A 15,461-nucleotide genomic window follows, 5' to 3' on the forward strand; every position below is an offset into this window, starting at 1 on the left:
CAAACCACCCTTTGTCCTCCTGGAATGGTGCTCCTCTGATCTTGCCCTGCATCATACCTTGGGAAATGCGCAGTTATTTATAGTGAAGTATCGAGGAGGCAACTTTTGCGACCGGTATCCATTTCATGACAAATGAAATTCCTTGGCCCAGCCAGCAACAATGGGTTTGCAGCGCCGAGCAGCTTAAAAGGGGGCAGTCTGCTGGCTGCAGCTGTCGGGGTTGTCATCCCCTGTCTTGAGGCTCACCCCGGGCTAAACGCAGAATTTCACGGATAAAGAGCACGGTACAGAAGGACACAGATTGCTCCCCTCTCGGTTGCCAGGGTTCAAAAGACGATTCGGAGCAAACGGGTGCCGTGCGGCGCTGTGCATGCAGATGCCCGCGTCTGGTCTGAAGAGGGGCGCCACTTGCCTGCAGTCGTGAACCTGCGGGCATCAGTTTGTGAAGGAAATCCTAACCCCCTTTCTTAGACACCACCTTCAGCTGCTTTTCTAAGGAATGGTCTGGTTTTTGAATGTCGGGGGGATAAAAATCAAAAGTGTGTCCTGAAACACAGCAGTATATCTGGAATCAGTCACAAGGTCACTTGTGTACACAGGGAAACCAAAATAATACTGGTCGAGCGCATAGTAGAAAAACCCAGAAGATGCATGACTATTGCCGACACCTTTACCCGTGCTTCTTCACATTTGCTGATCCTACACCGACGAAGAAAAACAGGCGCCGAGTTTTCGCTGTCCGGATGATGATACAAATAATCGAAAGCTTTTGCTAAGCACGCTCCTGTCAACGTTGTGAACACTAGATGGAAAAAAACCCTTAAAAGCCATTGTTTTCCTCGGGGTCCAAGCACAGACAAGTAGCAAAAACTCTCCGTTTATGGAGAATATGTGTGTATTTCAGTGGAAATCTATTAAATATTTTCTGAGCAGAGTTGAGCTGTGAGAAGAACCAGCAGATGCACTAATACGAGGCACTCTTTAATAAAGAATGGGTAAACACAAAGACGGGATTGCGGGACAACAGGCCTTATGTCTATGGGATTTAATCTCTTTAAACACCTCCTGTTCGCTTAAGTAATTATACTAGAATTACCCGAGATTACAGACTGCTGTTGTTATTAAGCTTGCGCCTTTGCAGTAGGATGCTCTTTTTGCCAAATGGGTCAATAATAGCTCATAATTTTCAAATAATGTCAATAATGAAATGAAAACCAGCCTCAGTCTATCCCCTTCTGTTTCACACGGCCTGCATTCTGTTCATTTTCTACAAAGACATGGGCAGGAAAAAAAAAAAAAAAGCCAAAAAAGCTTTTTGTAAACCTTGTTTTTTTTTTACACTGCAGCATTTTGAGTGGAAAAAAAATTAACAATTTTAAATTATATTTATTTCAAAAGAAATGGAAGGAACTGATGTTTCTGCGTTCAGCTATATTGGAGCTTGCGTTACTTACGGAAACGCTGGGCCACGGCTCCGCTCTCCGCTCTCTCTCGTCCTCGTGCGCGATCGCCGCCGTGTGACGAGTGACGTCACATGGAAAGTGACAAAATTCGGAAAGATGCAAATACATCCGGCAAACAAGCATACATCATGCCAGTTCCGATTACAGCGTTTCGCCTGAACGGCACTTGAATTTAAATATGAAATTTCAGCTGCCTTCTGGACAAAGACGGAAAAGCGGTTTCATACCGTACACGGTGGTGTAGATAAACACGGGACTTGCAATGCGTAATATTCTCGGCGGATCTGTCGGCACTGTCCTTTGCCTGTTCTGAAAAGATTGTGATCGCAGGGCTTGCTGAGCAGTTACGCAGAGATATTGCTCGAGACAGGTTGCCCGGGCTGGGAAACCTGGAAGCGTCCTCGCCAGTTCCTTGCAGAAGCTCAACCCATCAGAGACATTTGGCTCCTAGCAGCGTCTCTTTTGCGTTTTTACTATTTTGTCGCACGCGAGAGAGGTTTGTGCCATTGAAAGGTAATCAAGCAAGCCGAATAAAAAGAATCCATAAGCATACAGGGCTGATTCTGAGTGGAGGAAATGCAAATGCAAGGCTCGGCTATTGTTACCGAACGCGAGGAACGGGATCATTCATTGTTTTTTATCTTTCCTACAGGGACGGGCCAGACTGCCAGGTGTATTAAACGCTGCGTCGAAGATGAAAGGGGCTTGGCCGGGATTAGGTTATTTCTAAGGGATTCTCTGCGTTCAGGTGGACCAGGGTAGAGGAGCGATACGTGGCAATTACAGCATTGGGAAATGCCATCTGGTCGTATCGTCTGATACCAAGCAAACTGTAGGAAGGTGATCAGGATTAGTCCGTTCTGAGTTTTGTGCACCTACTCGTGCGATGAACGTCGGTGCACGAAGTGGAAAGACACAAAGTTTACTTAAGAATCACGTCCGCAACTGTGTCTCTCTTTCTCCTAATGTAATGCACAAAATGTATTTCCTCTGAGACGCGCGTCGCTTCGGAGAAAAGCGTCTGCTGAATGAATAAATGTAAATGTAACGTAAACGACTGGCACGCCACCCCGCGGGGACGCTCTTCTTCCAAGTTCATCGTCCTTAATGCAGAAATGGGTTCGCTCTGGCCGGTCGTGCTGAGTGCAGACGTTGTCCAGCCCCCTTCTCAGACCTGTCTTCTCTTCTGCTTCAGGCGCTGGGCTATGCGCGGTAGAGAGGTACGGCCACCCCGGGCGAATTGTAGGCCAGAGTCAGGACCGCCAGCTATATCGGATGGCGAGCTGTATCTTCGGCAAGGGAGATCAGGTTCGGTGACCCCCTCTTATTAAGACCATGACTCTATTTCCTGAGGATCCTCTTCATACCGCACTTCCTAATGGACCTTAAATATCTGCCTCACACACACACATCCGAGCACGGCAGCGTGTTCTGCAGGCCTATTAAGGTTGAAATGTGTATGTGACTCCCCCCCCCCACCCCCACCCTTTTAACTGATCATTTTCAGTTCATTACAAACTGAAACGATTGCCACTCATCTCACTTTACCTCACTTGTATAATTGCCGTGTTTCAAGTTTAATTACAGCCGACACACCGACGATGAAAATAAAATAAAAAGTCGCGGTGCTGGAAGCACTATTCGTATTTGCAAATCGAAGACTCGGAAACACGCGGGCTTTGTTAAAGAACCGATGTCCGAGCTCTCGAACGTGCCTGCTTGTTCTGCAATTTGGAATCATCTTGTAAACTTTGACAGTTTTGTTCTCCTCCGAAAGAACCGGCACGCTTATTCGCGTGTCTTATTCAGCGGCCTTCGTCACGCGCACGTTACGGCTTTGCTCCGCGCAAGGCCGTGAAATTCAGCAACAAAAATAGTCAAGAAAAGGAGGTTAGTAATAATCCCAACTCTGAAAGGCACTGTGCTGTACGTAATAACTTGACAGGTTAAAAGATATTAATCTTTTTAGGCAGGAGCTAAGACGATTTCACGGAGATTTGATTGATGTTGTTCAAAATCCTGAAGGAAATTGAAAGTCGGATGCCGCCCCCCTCGGAGACCTGGAGCGGAGGGCGTTTCCCCAGGGACGCGGGAAGTGAGAAGAGTGATTGCCGCACGCTTCATCGTGGGCACGAGGACCCGTCGCCCAGCTGCAGGAAGCTGATCGCACTCGCTGTGCCAAATTAAAAACACGTGCGCGTGAATAAGATGGACCGCAACAGAATCCAGGGCTCCTGTTCAGCACCCGTCATAATTTTGGGGAATTTATCAAAGCTACAAAGCACACAAAATGGAAAAAGATTATATGACCTGCGCCCCTTGGACCCTTGGACCCTTAACACTGCTCGCCCTTGAGCGAACCCTTCGCTTACCCTTTGCCCATCTCCTCTGACGTGAAAATGCGAGTACAGCAGATTATAACAGTTTGGCCATGTTTATAGTATTTCGGATCATTCGCTTATCAAAACAAATAAATCTTTAATGGATGCATTATGTTAAGAGACTCGAAAGGGGTTTTTTTGCCGAGAGGGGGACACCCTGCTCTGATCGGAGGTCGGGACGAATTCATTCAGCTCCACATGCTCCCAGTAAAACTGAAGTCTCTTCCTCTTTTCTTTGTAGTAAAGATAAAAAAAGGGGAGGGAATTTGTTTTTTCTGGTTTTCAGAGACAGGGGACTTTGGACGGAACAGCCGAGGGAGCGGGCCGTGCTTCTGGAAGGGACCGTCTCACTTGATTAGCACATGGCCCAGATAAGAGCAGGGGTTTGCTTGTTCTGGGGGGGATTTTTACTGGGGAAACCGATAGGGTAATTACAGTCCGAGTGAGAGCTCCCAGAGCTGCGTTCCCTGGTAAACCTTCTGCTCGCCTGTGTCTCTAAAGCAGCGCTGTCGCCCTTTCAGAGTCGCTCAATTCAATTAAGGCGACTGCTGATAAAGGCTGAGTGGTCCTCCTCACGTCCCGTTCGGCCCTCGAGCGAAACACCTGTCGCAAACCCCACCAGGCCCTGCCTTGGTCCCCAGGACCACCTTGCTCCTGCCCTGCCGCTCACCACAGGACCCCGACCTGACCTGACCTCACCTCATCTCATCTCACCCCCCACAACCGAAAGGCACAGAGCCCTGACCTCGAAGCGGTGCTCTCTCACCCATATCCCGTGCCCGAGCCTGCGTGTGTCCCCTTGCCGCTGACACTCCGATAGAAACGCACACTCGGTGCGGAGAACAGTACTGCAGTATTAAAATTTGCAGCTGTCAAGAAGCGAGAAGCTTATTTTTTTTCTCTTTATCGTGTGTACTGTCGTTTTTATGAGAGTCTATTCAAAGATAACGGTCCTTTTTATAGACACACTTACAGGATGCACTTTGTGGACTTGGTATACCTTTGGAGAGCCAAGTTTTTAGTGGTAATTTTTGCACTCAGAGTCTCATCTGAAACTTAAGTTGGACTGCAGTTCAATTGAAATGTGTCGCTCTTTGTTTGCCGGTGCCCAGGCTACTCTCCCGAGCTACTAAGTCTCCAGTTGGGTTGGGTTTCCAGATTTCGGCAAGAATAAAAGGGAGCACAATGATCTGTCCAACTGGAATTTGTTTCCAAAAAAAGGGGGGGGGGGGGGGGGGGAGAGGGGGCAGTGTGCTGGAGAGAGGAAGAAAAGAAAGAGGTCTAGAGTGGAATTTATTTAACATCAAAACATATAATCACATACATTTTTCTAAAAAATAAGCATATAAAAAAAATCTGAATGTTTTTATAATGGCATCATTATTACCGATGTGCGTGATGATGCACCTCATGATTATAATGATTACAGTAATAACAGCAATTAGAATGATGACAAAAATGACGACAGTGATGATAGTTAATAATATTATTATAGCAACAAGGACTATTGGAAAAATTAATATCGGTAATAGTGTTGAAAAATGTACAAAATTTTCATATCTCCGCAAAACGAAGCTTGTTTATCAACAAAAAGTCGCAGTGTGTCAAAATGCTCTGAAAGTAAGCACAGGTGCATAAAAGGTTATGAAAAGTGTGACTTTGGTTGCTGGACTGTGACGGCGCTGCCTTCCGCTCCCGTCGGGCGGGAAAAGTGCCGTCGATCTGCAGTTCCCAGGTTCACGCGTGCGCGACTTCGCAGAGGGGACCTCTCAACGTGCTCCAGGTACGGTTCGAAAAGGAGCGAAACACAAGAAGGCAGCGGTCCTCAAGCGCGTGTGCCGTTGGCTCCCGGGGAAGTCGGGGCTCACCGCTCTCGCAGCGCGAACTGGAGGGCATGGGAAGAGTGACAAGAGCCGCCTGAAAGGACAGCGCTCGGGGCCACGCTTGCTCTCTTTTTAACGGCCTTCTTGATTGCTGGCAAGCCTGAAAACCCACACAAACCTAAAGGCTCTATTGTATTTTTAATGGACTTACTGGGCAGTGAATTAAAAAAGAGCTTGCGGTCTAACCTCAGCACCACAGCCGATGTGGATAAAAAGGGGATTAGCTACAAATCCGAGAAACTTTCGGCTTTCTGCCACTAGGCAGCGCCAACCACTTCGGTTCCCCGCTGTTGGCATCTCTGCACAAACCCTGTGCGAAAGGCCTTCCGTTGAGCGGCTAAAACCTCTCTTATCTGGCAAATTTCACTTATCCGGCGTGTGTGTGTGTGTGTGTGTGTGTGTTTCTTTCTACACGAAAAAAGCATCCCTAAAAGCGTTTCTTCGTATGTTTGTTGCGGCTGCTCTACTTTGGAGCTGCTTATTGTCGATATGAGTCGGAATGCAGTGCAACGTTCCCACCTCCTAAGCGACTGGCATACAGAAAGTAGAGTATTCACACCTCTTGTGTTTGCGCAGAATTCTTCTTTCAGGTAAACGGCTCACGTGGATTGCACCGCGCTTTCAACGGCACGTACAAAATTTGTGGCGCAAATAAAGAGAGAGCGAAGGATAATTCAGGGCACCTTTGAGCCGCTGTCCAAGGGGCCTTTGGGGTGAAAGCAAATATTGTGAAATAAGGCTGCTTCCATAGAGATTTCCGTAGATGTCAAACAAAAACCCTTCCGAAAGGGCTTTTTAAATCTACATTAAACCGTCCTGCTCGTCTGTGCCATGAAGGCTGGCACGTGCCCAGTCTGACTCGGAAATACGAAAGCAGACAATATGCGTCTCTATCAAAATGTGTCTGAAAAGGCAAGGTGCACAGATGTCAATAGTCCTTCCAGAGGGTTAATAAATGTTTAACTTTTTAAGTATCAAATGTACTTTAATGGAACTGCGTGGTACACTGTGTTTCTTGTCTTTGGCAGGATCTTGAAACGAACCTTTTCCACGTCTGTTTTCCACATTATCCCTTTATTGTAAGAGGCTGCGGTCGCCCTCCTTCGTTCGCGGTCAGTGGCGTCTTGTTGTGAGACGGGAGCGCCGGCAAAATGAACAAAATGTGGGAAACTTTTCTTTCTGCAGGATTCAACAGCGCACGTCAAAGGTGACGTGTGAATATCTTCACGTTTGATTTGCAGGACCCGTCGGGAAACGGGAGCTGCCGAACCTGCGCGCAGCACCCCGAAAACCTCGAAGAGCGGATGGGACGAAAGGACATTTGCAAACCCTCCACCCTCCTCCACACACACACACACACACACCCACACACACTTTCAAGCCACCAGGAGTTCTGCCAGTCTTGCTCTTAATGCCATGCTGCTGGTGTGTGAGTGGGCATACCGGCCAACATCTGGTGCCGGTTTGGACCGAAGTTCAGCCCGGGCCGCACTTGAAAATTCGGAAGCATGTGCGAAGCAACAGCAGTGGCGTCCTCCGAGGGACCCGCGATTTCACTCCGCCATTTGTCCAAGCACACTTCAGCGGCGCATCAGTCGGGCTGCTGATGCCCCCCCAGGTTGCCATTCTGTCTGTAGTGTCATTTAGTGTAATAGGGCTTCGGTGCGCCATCAACTTTCAAGCTCCTCATTGGCAGGCGAAGGGCGCTGGCACCGGAAAACCTATTTTGCCCGGACCGTTTTCTTACTTTTTTCTTTTTTTCTCTTTTTACCTCCTGTCCCAGCCTTCTGTGCCCGAGCATGAACCGTTCCTTGGTTCCTGGCTACTCGCGGCAGGGCAATTAGCGCTTGAGCTACACCGCATCGTCGCGCAGACCTCCAACCGCTCCCCTGCTACCGTAGCGGCCCTTCCATAAAGGTAGTGGCAAGATGTAGCGAAGGCAGTAAAATGTACACATCTAGCCAGTGAGCTGTGAAAGTTGTGAATTGGATTTTAAAGCTTTGTCGAGACCAGGAAGCACAGATGTTAAAAAACAGGTTCAGATGTAGCGACAGATGGTATTTGATCACAGAACAGACTGTTGGTATAATAAAAAGATGCTGCTTCAGCCGTGTGCAAGGAGCCGTCGTGTCAACACCGGAGACGGTGGAGGAGACGGGTGGTTCCGGACGTAGTCGTTGCTTAACAGACTTTGCGATGTCTGGTGAGTTAGACGGACTGTGGAAAGGAGACTCGTGCCTATGGATGACTTTGGGGATCAGAGTCGCGTGGGAGATGTTCTGTTTTGCGTAGCATGATATGAAGAGCGTGATCATCTTAATGGTCCATCCCGCACTTTCGGCGGCATGCGGTGCTCGTGGGAAGAAGGGTTTATCGTGCACGTTCGGGATGAGGTCGTAGAACCTGGGCGCTTCTTCTCCATGTCCGAAGCAGAGCTTCTCGGTGGAACAGAAAAATCTCGCGCAGCTTTGTGACGGGTCACATGCCCGCAGTCGCGGTAATATGGGTTCGCTACAGAGAAAGAACCCCGAAGATAGCAAGGCGACACTGACATCTGCCGTATTCCCATGTCTGCCCTAAGCGAAAAGAACATCAGAATCATAGAGCAGTTTAAATGAGCTGCGCACTGTATATGGTTGTTTGTCATTGTTTGTGCTTTTTCCTATCAAATTGTTTTTTAAAAAAAAAACAGTTCCATTGTTTCAGTTCCTGCTGTGTATTATTATGTTTTAAAGGAAAATTATGCACAGTCAGAAACATAGAACCAATGTCAGTCTTATCATTTAGAGCAGGTTGGGAGGGCAACATTTCCACATGGAACGGGCCAACACAAACACAGCTGTTTTATTGTTGTGCTGTTAAGAAGTGGCTTTTGAAAGGCGCGATGAAATCAAAGAGCAGGGGAACCAGGAGCGGCCCGGCGCATCATTACGGGGAGGGGTGACCCCACCTCCTGTTCAGCGCTGCCGCGGGAGGGCTCGGCCCACAACAGGCACGTTTTGTATGAGCCTATAAATTAGAGCGCAGGCCTCCCGCACCATTACATGCGGGGCTCTTTGTTCTGATGCCGTCGTTTTTATGTGCAACTTTTAAAAACATGTCATTACTTGTCAAATCAACCAAAACAGGGCAGCGTTTGTCCATTTCTGCCGCACGAGAGGAAACCCTCCTTGTTATTATTGTCTCTCTGTTTATCGCTGCTTGCTGTTTTGAGGCTATGCTAATAGATACTGAAATTCAAAGCTTTTACGATGACAGCTGTAGCCTATGGAAATCATCACTTAGCACTGGGACATTTAGCGTCTGCAATTCCTCACATTAATTCCTGCGAAATACATGAGGGGATCACAGGTTTCAATAAGCATCGACTGAAAAACGTACAAGTGACATCCGGTGCATTTGCAAACCTTTGTGAAAAATCGACTCAACTAACTCTCTACTTAATATCCTCATCTGTTGCGTATCATACTTGCTGCATTTACAGTCACAGCAATATATTGTTCAGAATATGACAGAGAAAGGAATATTTACGGTATTACTGGGTACAGTTTCCCTGGATGCTGGGAATGAGACCATCCGTTAGAAAAATAATGCATTCAAATATTGGCGGTAAGTTGTCAGAGGTTGCAGGTTATGTGTTAGTTAAGCATAAAAAGAGTAAATGGGGATATAGGTACTAGGATCAGATGGAAGCTGTCATTGTGTCAATCTAAAAAATCCTCAAAAATGAAAGTGTGCAAAAAGTTCCTATTGTCAAATTTCATGTTTTCCAGCGTTGCTGTAGGAGGGTTCGGAAATATTTTATAAGCTTGAGCGTGAGAGCGAAGTCTCCACAGCGACAAGGAAGCAGGTGTGTATGAGCGCATGCGTTGTAGCTCAGAGTTATGAGTATAGCCCTTGTATTCTTCCGCGTGCTGTCAAAGTGCTTTGTTCAAACAAACACTCGGAAAATAAAGCACAGGAAATTTAAGCAACAGATGTTTCAGCATTTTTCGTTGCAACTGACGGTGTAAAAGCGTCCTGTGACCACGTGTCCAACGTACAGCCCGTCGTTTCACGTAATGTAGCCTGCAAGAATATGTGTAAAACTCTCAGTATACTATGCTGCACTTTCCATAAATACTATAAAATCTATTGTATCACATAATACAGCTACGCTTGAATACACACACTCGAACACACCCCGGACCTAAATAAAATTGTTTTTCAATTTTACCATTTCAGATTCAGTATGTCACGTGCTATGATTCCTACACAAGCGACCTTTGAATCAGTTCACAATAATGATTGAGGCTCTTGGCTGAAAACGTTTGTACAGCCCTGCTCTGAAGTATATTTGCTGTGACTAATAATTTTTCTCTTTCTCCTCTTTCAGCCATGTCGAACAACCTCCGAAGCGCGACATCCGTGACGTCCTGGGAGGGGTGAACACGGGAACGCACCTCCGCGGACGTGCGGGCAGCGACCCGCCCCCTTTTTTTCACTCATTCGAACAAGAGCGACATTTTCCCGATTCCTCGAGCAGCCTCATCGGCACCTGGACAACCGTAGGTGCGAACGGCAGGGGGAGGGAACCTCAGCCGTGCCACTGTCGCCGTGGGCCTCCTTGCCACACGTGCCTGGTGGGACACGGAGGGCAATTTCAGGGACAAATGATAATACACCGAATCTCCTCTGCGGAGGCCTGGCGGCGAACTCTTTTTCCTAAAAGATAAATTCAAGACCAAAAGTTTGCAATTTGTTTTTATTTGCACAAGCTTGCATATATACTGCACATACATTCAGTTCCGAGAAGATGGAAGGCACACAAGGCAATTGAAACTACTGTTTTGTAGGTGGTACAAAGCAAAGGTAAAAGTCTGGATAGTATATAAAATGCGTCAAACACACAAAATAATATTTTTTCTCTTTCAAGCAAAAAAGTACAATTTCTTTTTCTTCAGATTATTAGCTGCCAAGCTCATCATGGATCGTAAACTCCATGATTACTTGCACTTTATTTTGTTTCGTCTTATAGTAATTGACATGGGCTTCATTAATCCTAGCAAATAGTTTTACAGTACATCCTTGATTAAAAAAGTACACCATCAAATAAATTAGGATAAATTAAAACAATAAATTATGCAAAATCCGCATGACAAACTGACAACAATGGAAATCAAAGTCTATATCTGTGTAACGGTAATATATAACTTATCATATGATGTATACAAAATGTTATTGTATACATAATATATATAAAAGTTATACATCTCATGTATATAAAGTCATGACAATGTCAGTTGGAATTACTGCACCGGAATCAATCTATCAGATACAAAAAAGCATAACATTGGTATTTACAACATATAGCTAAATAATATAAAGGCAGTGGCTGATCACCTCCTGTAATTATTTACATACTGTACGTCAGAGCCTGTAAAAAAATTCCAGGGATCCTGACCCCTATTCAACCTACTGCAAAATGTATAGTTTTTAAGGAGAAAACAGCATATCTGCAGTCACATTCCAATAGATTCTTTTTCCCCACACACAAAAAACAAACCTTTTTTAATATAAGAATTGCCACTATTTTAAAGATCTGAAATAAGTGATGCACAGATTAAATGTCTATCGTTTAACTTTACAAAGAAAACAGCAGAACTACACTTTGCTCGCAGCAGGCCTTCGACCGGCCGAGTGTCTCTTAATAGACAGCGACTCGACACGCAGCATTAGTGTAAAACGCAGCGGTGCGTCCCCACTGCGGCCATGCGGGGAGCGACAGGCCCACTTGACCCGCCTCGCTAGGTTCGAGAGAAGGTGGTTGTTCCAGTGTCATTCCATGGTTTGCACACGTCACAAGCTTTTCCCCTGAGAGGCCAAGACAGCGAGACGGCGTAGCACGTTATAGGGAACTGGGTGTGGGATGTGGGCTGCGGGGGAGGGGGGGGGGCGGCACAGGTTATTCTAAGTGTCAGCGATTGGAATTACGCCACCATCAGTCTGGAGACTGTGAAGCCCTGAACTGCAATCACAGTTTCAAGGGTTTTTGCAAATACAGATGTGCCGAAAAAAAATGAGGAACTGCAGACTAATAATATGGTACGGAAACGGTACGAAACAGCTCGGTCCCCCCCGCCTCCCCGTGCGCAGTGTGCACTAGCAAACTGTTCCGAAAGCAGCAGGCAACCTTGCTTCTTTAAAAAAGCTATCTTTTCCCGAAAACAATTTCCGTTCCCCGCCCAATCTGTCTTTGACTCGACTAATTATAATACTCTGAGGCACAAACAAATGCACACGGCAGCAACAAATACAGAACAAAAAAAAAAAAAAAAATGTTCCCTTCTTATAAACATTGCAGAATCACATTTGACACTCGAGCATTTTTTCCACACCACGACCGTTCGATGCAGTGTGAAATGCAAATGAAACAAACTCCTCATACAACGTAAGCTGCAGAAACTGTCAAAAATATACAAGAAACTGGGAAAAAATGTAAAATATCAAACACTATGCTACCTTAACAAAGCCAAATAAAACAAATTCTGCACCACAGCTAAAAAACCTACCAGAATCTTTATATTTTGAATGCTTCCTAGTGTCAAAGGAGAAAATACTTTATCAAATGGTGTCTAAAAATCCCACTCTCCAAAAGTGTTTAACCATATATTTATACATTTATATATATATATATATATATATATGCTTTTCCATGAATCTTCTTGCTATTTAAAAAGACAATATATGCATAGCTGTTGCCTTTGTTTAAAAGCTAAAACTAAATAAAAAGGTGTTTATTGCAGTTAAACACACTGAATGACAAATAAACGGATGAATCTGTCAGCCACGGAAGGCACGAGAGCAAGAGTGTGAGAATGAGACGGAGGTGAGATACGGGGGGTCTTTTCGAAAGGGTTCTCCTTCGGCAGCCGAGACACGATTGAACAGTGAATTATTTCCCCCGCGCAGGAAGATGCGGAACTGTTAATAACATTACTTGATTGATCGGATCAACGGAGGCGACGGGCCTTGCTGCCGTTTTGCTAAATGGTCTGCGTGGTCAGGTGCTTTAAAGTCTCCAACCGGTCATACCGAACCCTGGTAATACAGCGGAAATAATGGAATGTGACCCATTTTGGGGACATGCTAGCAATTGTCCTTCATTAGCAATTGTCCATCCCATGTAATGCCAAATTTCCCAACACGCTGTGCTCCACGCCTTCTCGCTCGGCGACGCAGAGGGGCTCTCCTTCTCCTGCTCTGCACACCGTAAAGCTGAGCGGGGATCGGTTCGGATTTGAGAAGCCGGAGTCACCATGGGGTACCAGTCGTTTCTGAGAGATATTTCTTAACAAATCTGCTGCGACGTGAAATGCGTTGTGAAACGGGACAAAACAGCACACCACAAACTAGTCTGAGTGCAGTGAGTGCTTTGAGTCTTTCAAATGTTATTTTCACTCTGTATTTTAAAATACTGTGAAAAATAAGTACTGTAATTTTTCTCTTCAGCACCGTTTACTTAGGACACACGTATGATTGGGGAAGAACGGAAGAAAAGTGACACGTAGACGCGGGTGACAATTAGAGTGATAAGGAGAAGATTATGACAAGATTATTGATTTGTTTTCTGGGTCCCCCTCCCCGTATGCATAGTAAAATGCTGGCACTGGGTTCCTGTCATCGTGCTCATTGTCCGCAGACGGCAGATCCAGCCTGGGAGCAGTCCACAATGACACGCCCTCTCATGCTTTGTGCTGCCCGATTTAGACGTCAGCAGGTTTTTCCTTTTTTTTTTTTCTTTTTAAGGCATTGTGCTGACAATAATTGCAATCCTGCGTTTCAGTTCATCAGCTGGATTTCTAAAAGCGAAAAAAAAAAAAATGCGTATATGGGGGTCACATGGCGGACTCTTGCCCTTTGTACTCAGGCATAAGAGCAAATGGGACTGTGCATGAGTACTAAGCTGGCTGCTGATAAATAGAGACTGGGATGTCATCTCTGAGATGTGGGGTGGGGGAGGGGGGGGGGGGGCCGAGGTTCTACAGGAGGTCTAAAGGCTCACATCAGAATGAACTTGAACTCTTATCCTTATCTTCCGTTACCCCTATTTGACCCAGCAGGTAAACCGAGAAAGCGTTTATCTTTTGCAATGATGACCTGGCAAGTGTCAAGGTGGGGGAGGGACACAAGAGTTTGTTTTATAAAAGAAATGAAGTGAACTTTTGTCAAGGGAAAAAAAAAAACTGCATTATTTACAAGAATTTCTGAACTGGACTTTCATCTGCAGAATGTCCCAGGGATTTAATGACCAAAGCTAAAATAAAATTACTAATTCAGATGGAGTAATATGCTGTTTTATATTTATTAATAAGTACTAATAATAGTTCATTTTTTTTTAGTTATCACAGATTTCTTTTAATTTTAATGACTATAATTTACTTTAGAAACATTCATAACCATACCGAAATAAACTCCAAAAACGAAAATTACACAAAATGAAGACTCTGCCATTTGGATTTATTCAATCTGAATTACGTCCCACAAAGTACTTCTTGCTTTTCTAAGTGAAAACATTATACAATCATAACTTCTCCAAGAATAGGGGGATTTTTACATAAAGGTTAAAATTAATTTCTGTTCTAATTACCGATTAAACCTCAGACAGCCTGGATTACAAACGAGTCAATCTTCGCAGCACTAGAGGTGTGGGACGCAAGAGAGTGGACGCTCAAACGGTCCACCGACCGGGCATTTCACTGTGTCTGTGCCTTGTTCAGAAGGGTCTGCAGAAAGCAGGCGAAAAAGCACAGTTTATTTTGTTTATTTCCGTTGTGCAAATGAGCTAACTGTGGGAGGAATTTGCCATTGCGGGGCTACAGGTCTAAGGGTGGGTGACCCTCTGGCGTGTGTGTGCAGTCAGAGAAAGAGGAAAGCAGAGGACTTGGACCCAGACAAAAACAGAGGAAGAGTGTAACCAGTCGAGAAGTATTTACTGCCACCCCCACACTCTTCCAGCTTCCAGAATTTGTGTTTTTGGAGAGGGTTTGTACACCAATTTTTTATGTAATCCTGAAATTTAAAAAAAAAAAAAAAAAAAGAAAAAAAAAACGATGTGTAGCTGTCAATAGATAATAGCAATAATAATAGTAACAATTATAATAATAATAACATCTGTACAATCTATAAATTTAATGCCCTATTTTACACAAAACCTTCACGCATCTCACGTGTGTGTGGGAAGAAACACAACTGTTTGTGTGACCAAATGAAGAGAACATCTGCCTATGGGTAAGACAGCCACTAGGTGTGGAAAAGCGACCATACCCACAGTTCAGGGGAAGGAGAAAGGGAATTTGCACAGTCAAAAATCCAAAAAAAAAAAAATCTCAAAGTCTTTTCATAAGGAGAAGGGAACAAGAGGGAACAACTAAGTAATTCCAAAACAGCTGGGGCTTCAAATCAGGAATGCTACTTCATACATTCGAAGGAAAAACAAAAGTAGTGTAAAACTTTACTCATGCAGGAGCTCTTGCAGACAGTTGGGGGATTTGAAAACTTCTGGAACTTCACTGTCCAACTTGCAGATGACCTTGTAGATGGCCTTCTTCCAGGAAGGATCAACATCCTTGCCCGCGACAATGGCATTGAAAAACTCCCGTAACGTGATCTGCGCCACCTCCAGGAATCGCTCCGGAACCTGCTGACAAGGAGACATTGACATTAATGAAAGTTTTCAGTTTCAACCCCAAGTG

At 45.2% G+C, this 15,461-nt stretch overlaps 1 protein-coding gene across 4 annotated transcripts in view; it reads right to left on the bottom strand.

Annotated features, from left to right (window-relative positions):
- Positions 1 to 14,834: 14,834 nt before the first annotated feature.
- Positions 14,835 to 15,461, bottom strand: part of LOC108924109 (prospero homeobox protein 1-like) — a 30,229-nt gene continuing 29,602 nt past the window's right edge. For all 4 annotated transcript variants that reach the window (XM_018735285.1, XM_018735284.1, XM_018735283.1 and 1 more), the window contains one exon: positions 14,835 to 15,406. In XM_018735285.1, coding sequence (XP_018590801.1) covers positions 15,221 to 15,406 — 186 coding nt within the window. In that variant the 3' untranslated portion in view covers positions 14,835 to 15,220. The remainder of the gene's footprint in view (positions 15,407 to 15,461) is intronic.

Source organism: Scleropages formosus, chromosome 1 (genome assembly GCF_900964775.1).
Source record: "Scleropages formosus chromosome 1, fSclFor1.1, whole genome shotgun sequence".
NCBI lineage: Eukaryota > Metazoa > Chordata > Actinopteri > Osteoglossiformes > Osteoglossidae > Scleropages > Scleropages formosus.